This window comes from Solanum verrucosum, unplaced genomic scaffold (genome assembly GCF_900185275.1).
Source record: "Solanum verrucosum unplaced genomic scaffold, falcon-dt-bn FXZP01000280.1, whole genome shotgun sequence".
In the NCBI taxonomy this organism is placed as follows: domain Eukaryota; kingdom Viridiplantae; phylum Streptophyta; class Magnoliopsida; order Solanales; family Solanaceae; genus Solanum; species Solanum verrucosum.
Genome location: NW_026019982.1, coordinates 2925843 through 2942875, shown reverse-complemented (window position 1 = coordinate 2942875; position 17033 = coordinate 2925843). Strand labels below are relative to the sequence as shown.

General features: G+C 35.6%; 1 protein-coding gene and 1 pseudogene across 1 annotated transcript; both read right to left on the bottom strand.

Moving 5' to 3' along the window:
• Positions 1 to 382: 382 nt before the first annotated feature.
• LOC125817575 (histone-lysine N-methyltransferase ATXR2) lies at positions 383 to 16362 on the bottom strand. The gene is made up of 14 exons (XM_049497119.1): positions 16290 to 16362; positions 9903 to 9988; positions 9429 to 9778; positions 8618 to 8730; positions 8481 to 8512; positions 8080 to 8222; positions 3644 to 3731; positions 2758 to 2806; positions 2606 to 2660; positions 2077 to 2146; positions 1924 to 1993; positions 1164 to 1240; positions 680 to 736; positions 383 to 582 (listed from the first exon to the last, which is right to left on the bottom strand). The coding sequence occupies exons 2-14, from the start codon at positions 9933 to 9935 to the stop codon at positions 475 to 477; spliced, it is 1245 nt and encodes a 414-aa protein (XP_049353076.1). The 5' UTR covers positions 9936 to 9988; positions 16290 to 16362; the 3' UTR covers positions 383 to 474.
• Positions 13854 to 14954, bottom strand: LOC125817576 (uncharacterized; annotated as a pseudogene).
• Positions 16363 to 17033: the final 671 nt, after the last annotated feature.

Here is a 17033-nt window from a genome sequence, read left to right as displayed (position 1 = left end):
TAAAATGGTAGGAAATAATAGAAATTATGAAAAATAAAGGTGTGTATATAGGTAATTTATCCTTTGATTTTGCATTGACACCTGACAACTGAAAATGTTGTGCCAAAAAAAAAAGTGCTTAGGAGTAAGTTACAATTTAATCTCGAATCACTAACTCAATTAATTGGTTGCTTACACTTTCACCTTATTGATAAAAACTCTATTCACCACCTTATAATCCCCTCCTACATTAGAGTACACATCGATCGATTAAGTCCGATTTTTTATATTTTTGAACAAACTACATCGATTTTATGGCTGGCGGATAAAAAAGAAAAATGAAGTGAGACAAACAGCTCTATTAATTGTTCTAGTTGCAGACACCTTATCGAGATAATGAGATAAAATTATGCCTCTAAATCCATATTGTACATCAGTTACATGTTCCAAAACTGTGGCCATTCTCAAAAAGAAGAAGTTGCCATTAATCTTTAACTAAGTTTCCTCTAGACATTTGGAGCATCCACATCTGAAACCATAGTCTGCGAGTAATGCCTGTCTCTCTTCAAAAGGAAGGTCCTCGTCGATATATGAAATAGTTATCTGCAGATATCAACACCTCGGAGCTTATTAACCAGTGACTCTGCAAGTAAATTCTCCGAAGCACAATGAATTTGTAACTATAAACACAAGAGCTTACCTCTTCTCCTTTGGCAATTGGTTGAAGAGCAATTATGGTTGCTTGGCCATCTCGATCCTAATAATGCAGTATCAAACGTTCAGAATCGTCTTATAAATATGTTTCACAATTTATGAAGAATATATTACTGAGCATGATTAAATGCTCAGGGTTAAGAATTTGAAGCTGGTTTAAAGCATAGTTTATAAATATCCAGCCAGATTTCACAGATATTCCAGATAATGATTTGTCCATAAGTTCTCTACTTTCAAGAATGTCGGAGACAACATTGAAACAGGGGCAATTAGAGCCCCTAACCAAGTTGCAACGCCATACCTACCTGCAGAGAACTCACTACACTAGTCATTTATCTGCTTTACAGGTTTCATTCATTGCCTGAAATCAAGTCTTATCTTGCACTTCTAGTTCTTTCTTCCTATTTGAGAGGTTATTCCATTCAGAGAAAAGAATAAGAAAGTAAGAATTTGCAGATATCGGAACATACCTCTTCTCGCTTAAAAGCTTTTGCATTAGGTCTGCAGGAATGGTTCATACAGCTTTGCAAGGGGAAAAATGCAGTACCTTTTATCAAAGATTGGTTGTGATTATGATTCGGATATATACACATAAAACTAGGTAGAACCAGAATTGGAAAAGTAAAGAGCCACCACTTGGACGCACAACTTTTTTTTTAAATTCCCAGCAGCTACTTATGTCCTTTCCAAGAACTAATTATTCTAAATAAAGCAATGACTATTGTACAACACTTCCAAATCAATAAAACAGAGAAAATCGGGTTCATATTCTTTAGCACTACAGAAGGTAGCAAAGATGTGCAATTGTATTAAACATGCCTTGTCAACTTCTGCATTAGTTGAACCGCTAGCAGCAAATACCCCTTCTGAAAGACGAACTTCTAAGATTGCCTATGGTATATAAAGGAGAACTGTCTCTTGCAGAATTTGAAAGCAATGAACTACTCAACAACCAATGAAGTTCAGAGAAAATGCATCCTATCAGCTAAATGCTAGAGCCACATGCAAAGTCCCCAGCCATGATGTCTCCTTTTTAAATAGAACTCAGAAATTTTAAGCTTGTAGTCACAGATATCTCTAATTGTATATTGTCTCCACCCCTAACACCATATATCTACTGCCAACCACAACTTTGTCTTAAGAAACCTTGAACCTAGTGTGGGGTGTGTGTGTGTGTGTGTGTAGGAGTTTAGATCACCCTTGATATTCACGTCACACATCATAGTATACCTTGACAACAAATTGAATAGTCATCACCAAGAGCATCCAGGATAGGCTTTGTGGTTTGCTCAACCTCTCCCTGCCAATTTATCATAAAAGTAATGCTGTCAAATTTCTGCATGCTAGCAAGCTTCACAAGCACATAGAGGAATCGGTTTTAACCTTTTCAGAGAGAGGAAGATCATCAATATACAGAAAGTAATCCTCCACTGGTGACTCTACCACCAAATCACTATTAACAAGCAAGGGTTTTAATAAGTTCACAGCAGCAACATATAATATAAAAATAAACTAAGAACAGAATAAAATAAAGTATAAATACACAGCATGCCAGGAGAAATGTACAAGTCAAAAATCAAATGCGCCAAGCTCATCATCCATTATTTAGGCCATTCCAAAATAATGGCCACTTTTGAGAAGGAGCAAATTATCAATACCAAAATATTATCTGCAGATGGCACCTATGCTTCTCACCCCTGCTTTAAATTGTTCTAGCCCTAATGATTTCAAAGAATATGTTATGCAACAAGGAACTCTCGTAGTAAATTTGCCAACTCAAATTAGGACATCCATTTGGGAAGAGGCAAAATTTTATTTTGCATGCGATATGCAGAAGATGGCAAAAGATCATCAGATTTATTGCACGCATGCTGGAAATAAAACTAAGGCAGTTTATCTATCATATACTTACAGGTTATTCAGCTCAAACATGCCAATGATATTGCCATATATTTCAAGTGAGAACACTGGTAAGAGTCAAGGATTCCATCTTGACCAACATAGATACCGAAAATTACTACAGATAAGAGGAGCAGTCAAATGATTCACAAGTAATTAGGATACATGGCTGGCATTCCTCATCAAAGATAGCCTCCTTGAGGAGCTGCAGAGACTGGATAATTCAAACTGATAAATTAAATTGCAGTATAGAAATCCAAGAAGCATGACCAATGAAATGCAGATAAGTATAAAACAAAATACACAGGTACGGAGGTTCATGTATAAAGCAGCAAGAGAGCACATAATTTTGACAAATGCACTTAAACTTAACTCCTAAGCAAGACTTATACAACATAGTGTTTTCTTCCAATTGTCTCGCTACATTATGACCATGTGTTGTTATTTTTTTTGGAATGCAATTGAGTAATAGTTTCAGATTAGGCGATGACACATTGTACTCCAGGCAACATCAGAACAACATTGATTCTTAGGAGAAAACTGATGATGCATGAGATAATCAAATTGGAAATTCATTAATGTGGTTTTAGCTTTTGATTATTTACACTTTATATCTTGCACATTTAATTTGATCGAGATTTGTAGTATGCAACTTTCACATCAATTACAGTAGGAATAGTAGGCTCCATTATCTTCTGGGAGAAAAAACCAACATACTCTTAACATGTAAATAACGATTAGGGGAAAAGGTTCTTCCTGCTCGAAACTGGTCCGTGAAGACCAAATATGGAAGAGATCTTATAAAAAAGGAGAGTTGCGACACGCTCATCTGTTTCAGCCAAAATAGAAGAGAAGTAGACCCTTTTTTGATCTAATAATAGAGTCAACTTGCTGCCCTCAAGGAGAGTAATTTAACAATTTTAACTGATGATTGATGACTGGTGAAAAAACTATGCCAATGCAGCTGAAGCTGACAAATTAGAGATACTTCAGCAGATTGAAGTGATGGTGGAAAACGCAAGCAGGTTACATCGGGACCAAGGAGGATTACCGTTAATGCCAGCTCCTTCATTTGCATTCTAAATGAAGCTTCATCGGAACCATCAACATCAGCTGGCAAAGCAATGCAATCCCACCACCTATACAAAAAGTCACTTCAAACTACAATAGAAACTTGACTAGTAGAATAATCATGCATCAGCCTGGCACAGACACCTGATACTCCTCATAGGAAGATTTTACTATTTCGCGAAAAAGAAAATTAAAAAATTTCAGTTTTAGAAAGTTGAGCTCTGAATAATATTTATGTTGTATTTAAATTTGTCATCTTGAAACACAACTACACCAAAAAAATTCAAGTTATTTGTTATAGGGGAAAATGCAGGAACCTTAAAACACAAATAATCATGTCTTGGAGCTTATAGGCTCATCACTCTTATTATCCTTCAAGGAAGCATTGCAGCATGTTTGGAAGGCCTTCTATGTTGATTCATGTTGTTCCTCTAATTTAATTTTAAATTTTTTTATCTTTTTGGTAAGATAAGTTTTTATAGATGTATCAGCATCAAGTGTATGTTGTATAGACATCTGTCGTGTCCCCAATTTATAGAGGGGAAACCCAGAGAAAAGACTATTAAGGGGCTAATATAAGCAAACCCTTGAAGTTTTTGAAAAATAAATGAAAGTCAAGGACAAATATCATTAATGGTGAAAGTTTTACCATTTATTGAGTTATTTCTTTTACAAGAAAAAGAGATTCAAAGAACCATAGTCCTAAATAATCTAGGAATTATAATCCTTGTAAAATTAAGAAACCAGTTAAACCTCTATGCTCTGCCTAGAAGATTCAATAAGCATAAAAATATTGAACTATGTGACCACCTCTAAGAGTTTAAACTAAAGAGAGAGAACACCATTATTTATTTATCTTAGGTCTACAAATACACCTTCTCACGTATTGGCATAATTCATCATTGTGGGCCAAGCACAAGGAAATTTTTTAAGGGTAGCAATTAGACTTGAACCCAAGACTTTTTCTTCTCTGATAATATTGAATTGTAATTCTAATAGCCCAATCCATAGGTGATATTGTCCACTTCGGGCTTAGACCCTCATGCTTAAAACCCCCGCCCTCAAGGCCTAGCTTGAGGGGCAAAAGGTGGAGGATTTGTGGCTTAGGTCACAAGTCAAGCCCCACACCATGCAAAGCGAAGCTCAGTATTTAAGTGGAGAAGGGTAGAGGAGCAGGTCCATTATCCACCGAGTTTAGAAAGCTGTGATTGGTCCGAAGGGTGGCTCCTAGACGGATTTCTCGGTTATCAAAGAAGAAGAAAAAAACCCTTAGTTGGTCTTAAGGTTTGTTTCCTTATATACTCGACATCTTTGCTGTATTTGGTCGATACGAGATTTGCTTATGATACCTCCAAGTTTCTGATTAAGGTTTGCCTTACACATGGAGTTTCTTTAATAATAAATGTACAACCACCTCATGGAAAAGCTTCTATTAGAGAGGAAATGCTTTAACTTATTTTATCTTAGGTCACAACAAGAAGTAATATTGCTTCTTTACTCAAAATGGCATAGTATTTTGTAGGATATCTAAACAAAAATTAAGCAACGTCAAGATGCATCAAGTTTGTAAATTAAGATAATAACTAAGATATGGAAACAAAACAAACTTGATGTAACATCTCGCTAATTGAAAAAACTAGAAAGAGCTAGAATTAGAAAGAGTCATTTTTGGAAGGAATGAAAAAATCTGGAAATTTGTTTAAGTTAAGTTAAGAATGAGTTTTTGGTCAACTTCAAACGACCATAACTCCTACCTCAGGATGAGTTAGGTGTGCTTCCAGATATTGTAGGAAAGATCTTGGAATAATCTTTCCAACGCCGCCGAGTTTACTCAATTCCGAGTTCGTACGAGTGAGATATGCCCATTTGAAGTTGGGTTGTTCAAATAAGGAAAGTCTAATCCGGATTTTATAAGGGCATTATGGTCTTTTCCATACCCCATGACTTAATTTCGTTTTTTAGTAATTAATTAAGGTCTAAACTGATAGGATTCAGTTTACGCTTTTAAATATTGAGTTAGGGTTTTAGAGAAGAGAAAAAAAGAAGAGAAAAGAGGAGAAGAAGAAAGAATCGTCAAATTCTCGAAGCTAAGATCGTGGATTTCGTCAAGGGGTGATCCCTACGAGGTATGTGAGATCACATAACATTGGGTTAGTTCACCCACGCACCAATTATGATTCAATTCAGCGAAGTTGTATACTTTTGAAAGCAAATCCTATGAGTTCTTGATGTTAATTCGTTTGAAATCTTGTGGGTTCTTGTTGTTGAAGTTTCTTGAGATTGATTCGTGTAATTGGGTGTGATTTCGAGTTGGATCTTGCACATATTGATGGTATAGTTGATTCTAAGTGTTTGGGGAAAGAACCAAGTCGAAATAGGGGGTTTAGAGTTGAAAAACGAAGGAGAAAAGTTGGAGTGCACCTGGGAAGGGGCCTGGGGCGCCGCGCCAGCCAGCGCGCCCCACCCCAACCTCTGAAGTTTTAAGGTTGGCGTCCCGCGCCTCTCAGAGCACCAAGAACACCAGTTCTTCCCATTTTTCCCCCTTCTTTCCATACTAGTTCCTTAGCAACGTACCTATGTTTCCTAGTTGATTCCAACACTCTAAGGTACGTCTAAACATCATGAAATCATACATAAACATGAGATTATGAACCTTGAATTCATAATTCAATTCAAGGAAAGTAAGAGTCAAGTCAAGAGAAGTTCTTAGAGTTTTTCCAAATGTTTTAACTTTGTTTTAAGACTTAAAATTCAAGTTGAGTACAGAGTACAGAGTAAAGAGTAAAGGTTGAAGTTCATTTCTTCAAAGAGTATATGGGGACTATGTATTCCCAAAGAGTTTTAAAATGTTTTCACATTTAAACAAGAAAAGGAAACCTTGATTTCCAAAGAGCCTTTGAGCTAGTTTTCAAAAAAGAGTAAACGCTTTCACAATTAAACAAGAGAGAAAACTTTGATTTCCAAGATAGCCCTTGAGCTAAGTTTTTGAGCAATTATCTCAAATCACAGAAAGAAGTATGTTTTTAACCATAAGAGCTAGTATCATATATTGGGAGTAGTATTGAGCACCGATATGGGGGAGAGTTCAGACAACTCCCAACCCCCATACACCATGTAGCCATCATGGGTAGAAAAGGGTCATACTTTTTAGATGATTCCTTAGTGTTTTTAAGCATAGACTAGTGGATCCACTTAGTAGTCAGGTTCTATACCATCGGCAAGGTATAGGACGGCCCTGGCAGCGTGAGGCAAAACGATGTATCATCCCAATAGCTCTTACGTGATGGTTGTCGGTTAGAGAAACTCCCACATAAGTAATTGTATTCTTATATACACAGTTTATTTGTATTTTTACATACATCTCAAAGGTATATTGTATTTTTGCATACACACATAATTGACATCCATGTTTTAAAAGTTTTTCATTATATTGCATTTGTTTTATACTGCTTTATATTGAAATGAGTTCAGTAAGTTGAGTTGAGCCAGGTAAGTTCTTCAGTTCCTTTCAAGCTTATGTCTCGTTTTAGAATTCCCCTCGCATACTCGTACATTCAATGTACTGATGTCATTTGGCCTGCATCTTTGTATGATGCAGACACAGGTAACCAGGATCAGCATCCAACGCATCGTTGATCCAGTGAGCACTCAGAGTCGTGTGGTGAGCCTCCTTGCTTTTCGGAGGATCCCTTTTATTGCTTTCAGTATTATTATTAGTTCATTAAGATGTCGTGGGTCTTGTCCCAACATCCATCTCAATTGTTTAGAGGCTTCATAGACGGTCAAATGTTAGTTCTTTAGTCTTTTCATTTTCATTATCTTATGTTGAGACTTGAGTTTGTCGTATTGGCTAGTTGAATGTTTTCTTTATAACATTCTAAGTTTTGTTTGGGTTTATCTTGTTAAGTTAAGTCTTCCGTTGAGTAAGTAAGCCAGGCCAGGGTTCACTTGGGGCCAGCAATGGTTCTCGAGTGCCAATCCTGCCCAGGGTGTAGGCTCGAGGGGTGACACTTGAATGCCAAGACAACTAAAAGAGCCAATGGTTTCATTACCAAATATGATTAATCCCTCAAGAGACTAGACAAAATTTTGAGTTGTTTGAAATTTTCAATATTTTTCTCAATGTTATCGTCAGTAGCACTGTGTTGCAACAGATGAATATGAGTCAATTTTTGAACAAAAATGATTCTTAAAGTGGATTGAGATATGACTCATTCCACATTTCCTTTCTTGGGGGAATATCCAGCAAGTGCTACAATCATGCAGCTAGCCAGCATCATTCAGATGTAATTCAGTAAAGACAATATACGATATTAATAATTGGGCAAGAATATGCACTTTCTTGTGAAAGCATAAGTTTTTCTTCAACGGGATTGAAATTCAGTTTATAGCAACTTGTGAAGAGTAATTAAGTACCTTCTTTTGTATCCCATGGACACGGGCTTCCATGCCTCCCCCAGTAAAGAAAAATCAATACTTTCTGAAATAACCTGCTTCCCTTTTCCCTCATGACGACTTTCTTTCAACTTCTTATGTCTCAAAATGGTGAAAGAAATTACCTATAAAAAACAAAAATTTGTTTGCAAGGAATTGCTTAAGCAGGTTTCCAACATGTAGCAAGACATACAAACACAGAGACTTATGTCTTTGCATATACACCTCACTTTACCAAAGAAGAATTGCAGTTTGACATGAAAATAACAAGAGATGAAATACATTAGAAAATAGGAACTATTCTTCAAAATACTTTGCAGTTTGACAGGAAAATTGAAAAAGAGGAAAGAGGCAAGTTGCACCAAGAAAAGAGAAGGACTTACCTTTGCAGCAAGAAGGAAAATGTCATTTGTATCTGGCAGAAGAAAGAAAAGGAAATAGCTTGAATAACAAGATAAGTGGGTAGGCAAGTTATGAACTAAGACTGCCATAATAGGTAGCAGTCACATTAAAACCTTACCATTAGCATGTTCTATAAATTTCTGAAGCGCCTTTGAGCTTAATGACTTAGACCCCTCCCCCGTGCACAGCAAAGAATGAAAAGACTCCCAATCAGCCTCCGCGCAAGATTTGCTGCAAAAAAAATAAAAAGGTTTGTAAATTATTCAGTCGTAGTGATGGTCAAGTACAAGAAGAGTCATTGAGTGGTACAATGAGAAGCAAAAATGATAAAAGCAAGCTCATCCACGGGAGAGGTGTCCAATACCTAAAGCTATTTAGCTTTGTGAATAGCAGAAGGATATGACCACAGAAAATGTAACACCAACATTTGTTCATCTGTTTTCTCATTTAGAGTTAATAGTTCAATATTCTAATTTTAGCAGCTGAGACAGACACCTCAGAACTACATATTTATATGGCTATGCCAGCTACCTCATGTACTTTCTGAATAGCTGCCAGCCTGCAACAAAAAGAAGGTGCCTCGAAGAAGGCTTTTAGGTCTACTCCTAGATGGTAGAAAGGTTGTTCAAGAAGCTGAAACCCTGCACAATTCATAAAGCAAAATGCGAGGTGTTCCTCCATGCAGCCAATGAAATGGACAAGATTCAAACACAATGAAGATAGAAAAACCCTTCAATTGGAATAAGAAGATAGCATTATGATGTTGGAAGGATCCTCTTCAGCATGACTAGAAATGTGTCAAAAGCTGCTTATGTCATATTATGCAATCTCATTGTTTTGTTACTGTTAATTACGGTAGAAAATAAATTTTGGATGTTTTGCATTATTGAATGAATTTTCTTATGTATAGAAAAGAGCAGAATGTTTACCTGCAATAGTAGTTCTCTTTACATCCACCAGGACAAGAAACAATTGGAGGCAATGAGAACTTCTCAGAATATGGTAGTTGCATCTCGCCATTAAACAATGACTCGACCACATCCTTAGGGAGAGAAATTTTATCTTTTGAAGGGCTAGAAGAACATTCTCCAGAGGCTTGCTGATCTTCTACATCAGAATCATCTTCTTCAACAGATGCATCAGAGTTATAACAATCTTTTTGCATACGACACTCATCATGAGGGGAGACACCCAGCTGTTCTAAATATAGCTTCCTCCCAATTTGAAGCTCTATTGACCCAATAAAGCAGAAACAATAACTACATACCAAGCAGTCTACCTGCCACATGAAAAAGATCAAAGTGAAGCATGTCACCCAAGAGAGAAGTGAAAAAATACAAAAAAGTCAGATGATTACTGCAATGAAGAAAACGATACTGTGCAGCTAGTTCAATCAGCAATACCTTATTTGAAGAATGTTGGGCACCAGCTAGCATTTGATCCTTCAAGACAAGCTGCTCTTCTTTGAAGTCCGTCTCGGCATAAACCCCTGTGATCCCACAAATCTCAATATAGTGCTGATATATTGGTCGTAGAAGGGTCTAGAATACCCTTAAAGTATCGAAATTGGTACAAAAATACCCCTCGTTTACCTTTTGGCCTCAAAATATCCTTGGGGTTCACCTTTAGGGACCTATAATGCCATTTTCGCAAAAGGACTACTTAGTCCATATATTAACTATTTCATTTATTATGTGGCGTTATCTAATTGGTTGAAAAGTCAATTAATTAAAACTTAATTTATCCTACCCAGGGTTTTGGATAGCGAAAGGCGATAAAAGGCAACAAGGGTCTGCCTCGCCCAAGCGGCGAGGTACTCACCTTTTTGAAGTGTAGCCCAATTAATACCAAAAAATTAAAATATTTAATTGCATGTATAAATAATCAAAATCTCAATAGCAATAACATATTAGCAAATATTTCAATTCAAAAACTGAAAATAGATTTAGTACATACTTAGAACTTGAATGAGGAAAAAATAGAACAAAAATCAAAACAATGAAAAAAACAAGGGTAGAAATGACTCTGAAGTCTGAAGAAGAAGGAAAAAGAAATAAAGGAAGAAGAAATCTGGAGAAGAACGTGTTGGTTGGACTTTGGAGTCGCCAAAAAATTCTAGTTGGTCGCCCGCGGAGTCTAGTCGAAAACCCTAAAATTACCTTTTAACTTTTAAAATCCTAAATTGGTCGCCTTTTTTTAAAGTATAAAAGGTGATGCCTTTCTCGCCTCTCGCATTTGTCGCCATGGCGTCGCCTTTTAAAGATCGCCTCGCCTCTCGCCATTGGCGACGAGGCAATCGCCTTTCACAACACTGATCCTACCCAAACCTGACTAAAACTACCGACCCATCCTTTCTAAACTCATTACACATCCTTTCTTAACCCATTTCTTAAAGAAAACCCTAAACATTTCGCCCAACTTCATCAGGTCTTGGAGAGGCGATATTCAACTAAGAACTGATGATAATCGACTTGCTACTCCGATATTAAAGTAAAAACTGAAGACTTATTCTTAATAGTTAGGGTTTTAGTTTTCATAAATATTATGTACTGATTGTTTGATTGAATGTATTTCGTAAATAGTTAGGGTTAAGTTTATTCGATTTTTTATTGCATTTGGTCTATTGTACTATAATGTTGTGTAGTTAGTGTAGTGTTGACATTATACATTGTTTTCTGAAGTTAGGACTTTTTGTTGCTTACATGTTTTATATATTGTTTTCTCGAGTTAGGGCTTTTGTTGCTTATATGTTTTTTTTTATGACATTGTGCTTACATGTTTTATACAGTTTTTAAAGGATTTTTTCGAGTTTATTTCATTTTTTTGAACCTTGTGTATTGGTGTCTTGATTAGGTGAATGTGAAGTAGGTATGTGTCTGTTTTAAAGGATTTTTTCATATTCTTTAACCTTGTGTATTGGTGTCTTGATTAGGTGCATGTGAAGTAGGTATGTGTATGACTTTACTGTTCTCAATTTGTGCATTTTTTTTGTTTGTTTTCAGTGTTGTATTCTATGTGAAGTTGAAATAAATAATGTTAGTGGTCCATATAACCTTACCACCCTTATCTTCAAATTAAATAATGTTAGTTTTCCTATAACTTGTTGTTTTTATGGCTGACAAGTTCCTTTTCATTTTTTTTTACTGCCATGTGAAAATTTTGAAGAATGACTGAAAAAGTGGATTTGGTATTTAATTATGGGGGCAAGTAGGTCCTGTCTCCTCAAGTTGTGTACATTATAAATTGAATCAAACTTGGCATGGACGATGTGGATTTGCTATCATATATTGACATTTGCTCAGTGTTCATTGAGAAATATGGTTTAGGGTTGTGAAACAACTGCTAGTAACAGGCCAACTGGTACGTATTATTTGGTTGAGGATGATTCAAGCATTAGGACTCTACAAATTGTTATGTCTAGTCCGTTTAGTGTTTGTTGTAGATGAAGGTGAAACTATTGTTCTTATCCCTAATATTTGTGACCTGAACAAGCCTTACCCTGTTGTGCCAGTAGAGGTAGGAACTGATTATGAATCAAATAAGGAGGATGAGGATCAGAATGAACCTATTCCTAGTGATTACAATAGTGATGAATTGGAAGTCTTTAGAAAGGAAAAGAGCAGAGAGATCAATGACAAGCCAGACAAATTCTTAGAGTTGGAAAGGGTATGTGCTTTAAAGATCTTAAAAAAGCTAAAAGAATTGTGAGCTTTTACTCTATTGTTAGAAAGGTTGCACTTAAAGTTGATAAGAGTGACTCTACTAGATTGAGATATTTGTGTGATATTGGTTGTCTATTTGAGTGTTTGATATCTGAAGATAGGAAAATCAGGGATTCAAAATTAAGACCTTGAACACAAAACACTCATGTAGGGAAAATGCTTTTAAGAACAGAAGAGCCACTCAAGAAGCTTTAGCACAGTAGTTTAAGAAAAAACTTCAGAATAATCCAAAGTACAAGGTGAAAGATATGAGACAAGATTTGGATGATAATTTTAATGTTAGCTATTCCAAGATGAAGAGGGTTAAAAGGCTTGTGTTAGATTAGAGAAATTGGAGGGTAGCTACATTGATGAATTCAATAAGTTGGAGGGTTATGTTCAAGAATTGAGGGATAGCAACCCTGGTACTGATGTTATCATAAATATAATTAGAGAGGCTTTGGAACAAGGAAAAAGAAGATTCTGAAGAATGTATGTGTGCATTCAAGCTTTAAAAAATGGTTGGGAAGGAGGTTTGAGGCCTTTTATAGGGCTGGATGAGACTTTTTTGAAAGGAAAATGCAAAGGAATCTTATTGGTTGCAATGGGACAAGATTCAGTGAAACACTTCTACCCACTTGCTTGGCCAGTGGTGGCCAGAGAAACATCCAGAACATGGAAATGGTTTGTTGAGTTGCTAAGACATTCTCTAGACCTGGCAAATGCTGAAGGAGTAACATTTATGTCTGATATGCAAAAGGTAGTTGTTTGACACTTTTTTATAAGTTTCTAATTTTCAATTAAATTCTTATACAAATAATACTTTAACTTGTTATGATGTTTATTGTTACAGAGGCTACGGATGTTGTTAGTCATGTGTTTCCTAAAGCACATTATAGATGGTGTGTAAGGCGCATAGAAGCTAATTAGAGCAAGGCTTGGAAAGGTGTACAGATGAAGAAGTTACTATGGTGGTCTGCCTTAAGCACCTATGAAGAAGAATTTCAAGATCAATCGAAAGTCATGGGTGTTGTGTCTAAACAAGCTGCAAAGGATTTGGTATGGTACCCTGCACTAGTTGGCCTGCCTGAAGCACCTATGAAGAAGAATTTCAAGATCAATTGAAAGTCATGGGTGCAGTGTCTAAAGCTGCAAAGGATTTGGTATGGTACCCTGCACAAAACTAGTGCAGGGCTTATTTTGACACAGTCTACAAAAATCACTCATGTGAGAATAATTTTACAGAGTCATTCAACAAATGGATACTAGATGCAAGGGCAAAACCTATAATCGAGATGTTAGAAGATATTAGAATCAAAGTGATTTGTTACTGTTTATATTGTCATCTTTTATATTACCTTAATCTAAATGTTAGTTTCTATATATAGGTTAGCTTAATGTGTATGACTATAGAAGAACTTAGCCTTGCGAAAGGACTTATCAATTGATGCACTTGCGAAAGGCCTTTCTAACCTAAAAATAGAAACTAACAAGCTAACCTATAAGCTACACAATCTTAATGTGTAGCTTAATATAGAAAGGTCTTATCAATTGATGCACTTGCGAAAATGGCATTACAGATAGAGGTGTTTCACTGAATCTTGTCCCATTGCAACCAATAAGATTCCCTTGCATTTTCCTTCTAAAAAAGCTTCATCGAACCCTATAAATGGTCTCAAACCTCCTTTCCAACCATTTGTTAAAGCTTGAATGCACACATACATTCTTAAGAATCTTTTTTTTTCCTTGTTCCAATGCCTCTCTAGATATATTTATGATAACATCAGCACTAGGGTTGTTGTCCCTCAATTCTTGAGCATAACCCTCCAACTTATTGAATTCATCTATGTAGCTACCCTCCAATTTCTCTAACACAAGCCTTTTAACCCTCTTCGTCTTGGAATAGCTAACATTTAAATTAAAATTATCATCCAAATCTTGTCTCATATCTTTCACCTTGTACTTTGGATTATTTTGAAGTTTTTTCTTTAAGTAGTGTGCTAAAGCTTCTTGAGTGGCTCTTCTGTTCTTAAAAGCATTTTCTGAGTGATTTGTGTTCAAGGTCTTAATTTTAAATCCCTGATTTTTCCTATCTTCAGATATCAAACACTCAAATGGACAACCAATATCACACAAATATCTCAATCTAATAGAGTCACTTTTATCAACTTTAAGTGCAACCTTTCTAATAATAGAGTAAAAGCTCACAATTCTTTTAGCTTCTTTAAGATCTTTAAAGCACATACCATTTTCCAACTCTAAGAATTTGTCTAGCTTGTCATTAATCTCTCTACTCTTTTCCTTTCTAAAGACTTCCAATTCATCACTATTGTAACCACTAGGAATAGGTTCATTCTCAACCTCATCCTCCTCGTTTGGTTCACTATCACCTCCTACCTCTACTGGTACAGCATGGTAAGGCTTGTTCAGGTCACAAATATTAGTGATAAGAACAGTAGTTTCACCCTCATCTACAACAAATAATTGAAGATCACTAGACAGAGCAGTTTGTAGAGTCCTAATGCTTGAATCATCCTCAAGCAAATAATACGTACCAGTTGGCCCTGTTATTAGCAATTGTTTCACAACCCTAAAACCACATTTCTCAATAAACTCTGAGCAAATGTCAATATATGACAGCAAATCCACATCATATTCATGCCAAGTTTGATTTAATTTTTTAATTTACACAACTTGAGGAGACAGGACCCACTTGCCCCCATAATTAAATACCAAATCCACTTTTTAAGTCATTCTTCAAAAAATTTCACATGGCAGACAAAAAAAAAAGTGGAAAGGAACTTGTCAGCCATAAACACAACAAGTTGTAGGAAAACTAACATTATTTAATTTGAAGATAACGGTGGTAAAGTTATAGGGACCACTAACATTATTTATTTCAACTACACATAGAATACAACACTAAAAACAAACAAAAAATGCACAAATTGAGAATAGTAAAGTCATACACATACCTAATTCACATGCACCTAATCAAGACACCAATACACAAGGTTAAAAAGTATGAATAAACCCAAAATATCCATAAAAACTGTATAGTCACACACATACCTACTTCCCATGAACCTAATCGAGACACCAATACACAAGGTTCAAAAATATGAAATAAACTCAAAAAAATCCTTTAAAATATGTAAGCAACAAAAGCTCTAACTCGAGAAAACAATATATAAAACACGTAAGCAACAACAAGCCCTGACTTCAGAAAATGTCAACACTACACTAACTTCACAACATTATGATACAATTGACCAAATGCAATCAAAAATCGAATAAAACTAAACCTTAACTATTTACGAAATACATTCAATCAAACAATCATTACACAATATTTATGAAAACTAAACCCTAACTATTAAGAATAAATCTTTAGTTCTAACTTGAATATCGGAGTAGCGAATCGATTATCTTCAGTTCTTACTTGAATATCACCGCTCCAAGACCTGATGAAGTTGGGGGGAAATGTTTAGGGTTTTCTTTAAGAAATGGGTTAAGAAAGGATGGGTAATGGGTTTAGAAAGGATGGATCGGTAGTTTTAGTCGGGTGGATCCAGGTTTGGGTAAGATAAATTAAGTTTTAATTAATTAACTTTTCAACCAATTAGATAACGCCACGTAATAAATGAAATAGTTAATTATATGGACTAAGTAGTCCGTTTGCGAAAATGGCATTATAGGTCCCTAAAGGTTAACCCTAAGGGTATTTTGAGGCCAAAAGGTAAACGAGGGGTATTTTTTAACCAATTTTGATACTTTAAGGATATTTAAGACCTTTCTCCGTATATTAATAAAACCCATGAAAGAACTGAACTTTAGTACAAATTCGTTCTGGGTAAGCAAACCCACATTTCAAAATTCCCTAACAAGTGGTTAAGCAAATCCACACTTTGAAATTCCTCACCAAGTTATTAACTTTAGTTTCATATCAGAACATTAGACAATCAATACAAAACTAGTGGAGGTGGCTATATGATCTAAATCCAATCAGCACTGGTTCACAAACACACATAAAACAAGCGTCTCAACTCGCAGTGAAATTTCTTATATGAACCGTGGAGAAAGAAATACCTTTTCCATAATGTGGAGTAGGTTTAACTTTGAGGCCATCGCATTGTCTAGTGGCTAATAGCTCTTCAAAATATTTCTGCGAACATTTATCAAACAGTTAATTGACTAAAACACATTTGAACTTAAGCATAACTTCGACAAACAAAACAGAGTGCAAAAAAAAGGAGAAAAGAGTTGATGCCTGGACTTCTTGTGGAGGTGGCGGCTTGAGAAGTGCGGCAATCTGGTCAGAGAATTGTGCATCAATTGGGCAAACAATTTCCATCGATTGGCAGATAATTGTAGAAAAGCAGCTTCCTATTTAGCTGCTGCTAATGGCCTAATGCTATGGCGGCGTTTCCTCTCTAAACTCTACACTCGTTTTTCCCACTAAACTGAGCAGACTTTCTCTACTGTTTTGGAATTCGTGGGTTTGAACTTCTACTTTAGGCCTATTTGGTCATGAAAATTGAAATTTTTAAAAATAAATTTTATTTTTAACGTGAAAATTAATATTTAAAAATAAAAATTGTGTTTGATTTCTAAATATATATATTAATATAAATATGAGTTATTTTTAGATTTTGTGAATAATTTACGACAATAACAAATTCAGTGTACACCCATTTTTAGGAGTAATTTGAAGGGAAAAACAATGATTGTACCAAAGATGATCCTAATCGATTGTATGCATTACACTTACCTATTACTCGGGTGCACCAATATTATAAGCCCTTTTAAATTCAAAACTTATAATAAAAATAA

Bases quoted from the DNA above. Each gene is read 5' to 3' on its own strand.
- LOC125817575 (XM_049497119.1), bottom strand. From the start codon at position 9,935: ATGCTAGCTGGTGCCCAACATTCTTCAAATAAG. The intron at 8,731-9,428 runs GTAAACATTCTG...TTTTTTTTGCAG, and splicing joins AAAGAGAACTACTATTGCAG to CAAATCTTGCGCGGAGGCTG. The intron at 583-679 runs GTAAGCTCTTGT...TGATATCTGCAG, and splicing joins CAATTGCCAAAGGAGAAGAG to ATAACTATTTCATATATCGA.